The following is a 5402-nucleotide window of genomic DNA, read 5'->3' as shown; positions in this document are numbered from 1 at the left end:
TTCCCTTAAAATGCAATTACACACCAGTCTGCCGGCGCGAGCGCTCCCTCTCTCTCTGAGTAGCAGACAACTGCCTTCCACCGCCTCATCGAGTTTTTATATGTAGGCTACTATAGGGAATCCTATATACCCTGTCCACATTAAAACTAATTAAATATAATATATAATTTTAATAAACGAAGGTGTAAGAGATTGACGGATGAATCCAGTGCACCATGCTTTACTGTAACTACTAGAAATTACACTGTGAATTAGCCAACTGAAGAATCACAGTGAAAAATGCATTTGACACAAAAACATTCAAATTAAGAAAATACTGGCAAAAGAGTTCCAAGACTGGTTCGTTGAGTGGATATGTCCCTGCTGAAGTCCCTATTGAATATAAAAGCAGCGCTTGTCTGAATCAATACTGAGTTATAATTAAACGGCGAATCACGGGATCCCATGTGTGATGTCTGGGCGCATCATGCTAGCGCACACTTAATCCAGCGGTCTATGGGATTGGGCAGAGGGAGTGGAGGTTGAGGAAGGGAATGCACGATTGGTAGAGTTGAGAGTCAAACTTGTTGACTCACATATTTGTGCAGCCTCGTTCTTTCTTGTTACCCTTCCCATCGGCGCGGAGCTGTCCATTGGCACTGGTGCTGAAACACGTTTTCTGCTAGCTCGTACGGGGACACTGGAGCGTTGGGAATTAAACATCTAGATTTTTTTTACTGAAAATCAAAAACACTTGATCGTGTCGTTTTGTATCGTTTAAATCACTTTATCGACCGCTTTAATACTTTCAGACAGTTTGACACTTCAGTATCTTCTCCGGAAGATAACCGTTGAATAACCGTTGAATTAGCCTACTCCGCGCTAATCCAGAGCGCGTAAAGATCCAATTTTCGACCCAGGTACTGTGGTCTCTTGAAGGCAGAAAGATGGCTTTTATGGTGAAGCACATGGTGGGAGGCCAGCTGAAAAACCTCACGGGGGGAAATGAAGAAAAACCAGAAGCAGAGAAATCAGACGCCGCGGCGAACGGGATGACCCAGGAGGAGTTTGAACAATACCAACAACAGTTAGAAGAAGAAAAGTAAGACGAAATGTTAATGTATTTTATTTGGGGAAATATGTCAATAAGGTAGGCTACTGCTGAAATTGGTCGCATTAAAGTCAATTCCCCATCTAAGCATGTACAGCGCGTGCTTTTTTCAGCCATCTGTGCACCATGCTTTACGCACCAGTGCCATCAACAGCGCGAGTTTAACTACAGCTGCTTCTCTCACTCATGTAGCTTACTTAAATTCTGCATGATGGAGCAAGTGAGCCAAGTAAAAGTGTGCGTACACATTATTATATGGTGCCTACTTGCAGCAGTTTAGATTATAATTAGCTGTGTATAGGTAGGCTATTATTCATAGGTCTTCTTGCTTGCATCGTATTCGTTAAAAGATTTGCCTTTAAATAAACGGATGGAGCCGGTCCATGATCGTGTTTGTGATCTCATGTAATATCCTTGGTGAGCTAGGTTAATGTGTTTGTGCGTCTCCCTAGGGAATCAGGTGGCCGAGCGGTTAGGGAATGGGGCTAGTATTCTGAAGGTTGCCAGTTCGATTCCTGACCGTGCCAAATGATGTTGTGTCCTTGGGCAACCCTGTAATGTCCCTGTACTTACTGTTACTCACTCTTGATTGAAGAGTGTTTGAAAAATGTAAATGTAAATGCTCCTAGGGGTTGGGAAGGTGAGGGTAGGGTGGGAGTATAGTTTGGGGGTTAAAACATCACCCCCAATGTCACTAACCACAGACTCATCCCCCCCCCTCCCGATACGCCCATGCACTGACCTTCAATGGGTGTGAGTGTCTGTATAAGACTGCTGTCATAGATCAGTCAGAGGACCATATTGCTCAATAGAAAATTGATTGGAAGAGAGGAGTAGCATGAATTACTGTGACATCGCTCATGCATTGGCTAGTGTGATTCTCTGATGTCCTCACAATGCTATCAGATCTCTCCCATTGGCTACCAGCAACAGTTTGCTTCAGGAATGTGGTTTTGTATGCTGATGTTGATACATAGCCAGCTGGGGCTCATCCACATCCCACTAGGAAGATCTGGAAGCCCTTTCATATAGACAATCTCAGTATGGTTCTCAGTCCACGAAGCTTGTGCGTGTCATGGTGTCACATTTTTATATAGCCCCCTGCAGTTGATGTGATCAGACTAGTCACCAAATGTCACCTTCGCTCACAGCGTCTGTGCTTGTGACATGTTTTGGTAATTGTGTGTCACTTTCATCATATTATTACAGTGTAATTGGTTTCTGTGAATGGCTAATGTCCTTGATGGTAGAGGAGAACCACAAAAAATACCCCTAAATTCATAGAAATATGAGGAACAAAAAAAAGGGAGCAATTCCATCATGTTGACTAGAACACAGGAGGGTGCAACTGTACAGCAATAATACAGTTCATTGTTTTGTCTGCCCTCTACTGGACGCTACTATGTGTGCATCAAAAATGTGTCCATCACAATGTACATTGGGAAAATGATATGGGACATGGCTGTAATCAAAATCATCAAATGAGTGTAAACCATCAAATTTGCCATCTCCAGGACAATCATTACCCAAAATTGAGGATACATGGAGATAGAATTGTGGAGAGAAAGCCTGTCTAATATATCAAGTAATGAACTGTAAGTGTGGGTCTTCCAGTGGTGGATCTCAGAGTGGGTTTGTCCCAGTTCCTCTGGCTACAGCCATGGACTGTCAGTAAGGGTGTTTGCCAGAATTGATGATGTATGATAGTACAAGGCAGTGGGTTCAGGAGCTGTGTGTGTGTGTGTCTGTGTGTGTGTGTGTGTGTGCGGTGATGTGCGTGTGTGCGTGTGTGTGCGTGTGTGTGTGTGCTCATGCATATTAACAGCGTGGTGTGATCCCCGCCCCCATGGATGGGTTGTTTGGGTTGGCAGCTGCTGAAGTAGGTTAGTGGTAGCTAGCTAGTCAGACAGTCAGTCAGGGAACAAGCCTCTCAGTCAGACAGTCAATCAGTCAGTAAACTAGCCTGCCAGTCACTCAGTAGCACTCTCTGTCCCGGAGGACTGAGGTCCCTCAGTGTAGAAGTGGCGCATACAACATCTGGGTCTCATCAGGATCCCAGCCTTCCTACAGCCGCCATCCCTTCCTTTCTCTCGCCCTCCTCTTCCGCCCTTTCTCTTTCTTTTTCAATCTTTCCCGCTCCCTTTTCTCCAACCCATTTACTTGCCCCTTGTTTATCTCATTCTCTTTTCCTACTCCAATTTGTACCCTCTTCCTCTCTTTTGCTATATCTCATTCCCTCCATCTTTCTTTTTCAACCCTTCCTCACTCTCTATCCTGGAGTGCTGCTGCTGCTCATCCACTTTCTGTTGGCCTAGACTCTGGAATCAAAGCAGAGCGGATCAGAGCTGGCCAGCACCGGCTCCTTCCGGTTTGTCTGGATAGGATGCAGTCAGGTTAAATTAAATACATCATGCTCATGTCTGATGACAACTGTATGAATAATATGACATAAGGTCATTTAAAATGGGACACTTTAGCACATTGTTTGGGTCTTACAACAGGAAGACTGGAATGAAGGATGTTTTATTTTAAGAATGTGGAAACGTCTCAGATGCCACATCTGTGTATGGACACTATCCTGATGTTGTTTTCATAGACTATTTAAACGATTTTATCTAATTTAATTCAATTAGATAACCTAACAGCATTATCTCTCCATTTCCCAGACAAGAACGAGATGCTAGCTTTGCTCAGAAGAAGGCTGAGAGGGCAACAGTCAGAAGTCACTTCCGAGATAAATACAAACTCTCAAAGGTAAACTTGTACTATAGCGTGATGTCATTCTTCCTTATTCTGCCACTTCCTTTGACCATTGGAATGTGTATTCAAATTTAGAGGACTACTTGAACTTGTTCTTTAATTCTGTTACCGTGCCTCTATCCCATCATCTTCCCTCTGTTGATCTGCTCTTGCACTCACTTGTTGTGTGTGTGTGTGTGTGTGTGCGCGTGTGTTTCTGTGTGTGTGTGTGTATGTGTGTGCATGCATGTGTGTTTGTGTGTGTGTGTGTGTGTGACAGAACGAGCTGGATGAGACCCAGATCCAGCAGGCGGGGGATGACGTGGAGCTGCCCACAGAGCTGGCTAAGATGATCGCCGAGGACAACCAGGAGGAAGAGAGCAAACAGTCTGTGCTGGGTCAGCTGACCAACATCCAGAACGTTGATTTAGACCAGCTGAAGGACAAGGCCCAAGCCACGCTGGAGGACCTGAAAAACTCAGCCGAGAAGTGCAATCTCATGTGATGTGATGGGGATGCCAGGTCCATCCCCCTACATCCCGCCCTCCCTCCCTCCCTCCCACCCTCCCGCCCGCCCTCCCTCCCTATTTTCTCTGTACCTCACATGATCTATGACATCATGATATATGCTCCATGAACATGTGCTGTTGTGGGTGTTGATGTTAAATAGTGACAACACACACTCATAGACATAGGTGTACAGTAAATATACATGCGTGTCTTGCTGTGTGTACAGGCCAATGGGATAAAGATATGGAGGGAGTCATAAACAGTGTAACCTCTTATTATGCTTTACATAGAATGCCAAAGTCCCTTACAAAAACAACACTGCCACCATTTAGAAAATGGAACACATGCATTCCATATGACTATTTTTAGAGTTTGTGTAAGATGTCGTAGAACTATGTTCTCAGAACATATACAGTATGATACTAGGTGTTTCTGAGATATAGGCTACATATAAATGTATTTGTGCTGTCAGCCTGACAGGCTTTCATTCAGTATCCAGGTCTCAGCTGAACATCCTCAGGCCTACCCACACATAGTGACCTTTGACCTGTCCTCATCTCTCCATTTGGTCCCCTTGCCCTCTCCATTTCAGTGGTGCCGTTTTGTGCTGGTGGTTTAGTGTCATGTAGCTGCTATGATGTGTCAAGTGCTGTCTTTTAAAAACGTCATCCTTCGGCTGAGCATGCTGAACACAGTGTAAAGCAGCACACGCTCCTGTGTATGAACATGTACTTGGTATTTGTCTGACTTGTTGTCTTCTAAGTCAAATTAGGTAAAGATAGGCCAGCAGTGGGGTTGTCAATTCTGTGTTACAGTTTACACTATTGTTCATTACCAGTGTTCATGTTGTGTGATAGTTAAAACAGCCCGTTTGTAGATTGCGGTATTTGCTATGTGGAATGGGAGTACGGTTACCTGCACCTGTGGCTTATTTGACCTGATAGCTGCAGTGTGCTTCCATGTGTGTTTAAAGAGACATGAGATACACAAAAATTCAATGAGCCCACTAACCTTATCTTTGTGTGTCAAGAGTCAATGATTTGTCACGTTGTTCACTGAAATA

At 44.2% G+C, this 5402-nt stretch overlaps 1 protein-coding gene across 1 annotated transcript; it reads left to right on the top strand.

The window, feature by feature from the left end:
• Positions 1 to 917: 917 nt before the first annotated feature.
• cplx3b (complexin 3b) lies at positions 918 to 4363 on the top strand. Its single transcript, XM_047042548.1, has 3 exons — positions 918 to 1081; positions 3757 to 3844; positions 4110 to 4363. The coding sequence occupies exons 1-3, from the start codon at positions 927 to 929 to the stop codon at positions 4332 to 4334; spliced, it is 468 nt and encodes a 155-aa protein (XP_046898504.1). The 5' UTR covers positions 918 to 926; the 3' UTR covers positions 4335 to 4363.
• Positions 4364 to 5402: the final 1039 nt, after the last annotated feature.

This window comes from Hypomesus transpacificus, chromosome 19 (genome assembly GCF_021917145.1).
Source record: "Hypomesus transpacificus isolate Combined female chromosome 19, fHypTra1, whole genome shotgun sequence".
NCBI classification, from domain to species: Eukaryota; Metazoa; Chordata; class Actinopteri; order Osmeriformes; family Osmeridae; genus Hypomesus; species Hypomesus transpacificus.
The sequence above is the reverse complement of the archived record's forward strand: the minus strand, read 5'-3'. Positions and strand labels throughout refer to the sequence as shown.

Excerpts from the sequence above, each read along its gene's own strand:
- cplx3b (XM_047042548.1), top strand. The coding sequence starts at position 927 with ATGGCTTTTATGGTGAAGCACATGGTGGGAGGCCAGCTGAAAAACCTC. Across the intron at positions 1,082-3,756 it reads CAACAGTTAGAAGAAGAAAA|ACAAGAACGAGATGCTAGCT; the intron begins GTAAGACGAAAT and ends TCCATTTCCCAG. Across the intron at positions 3,845-4,109 it reads ATAAATACAAACTCTCAAAG|AACGAGCTGGATGAGACCCA; the intron begins GTAAACTTGTAC and ends TGTGTGTGACAG.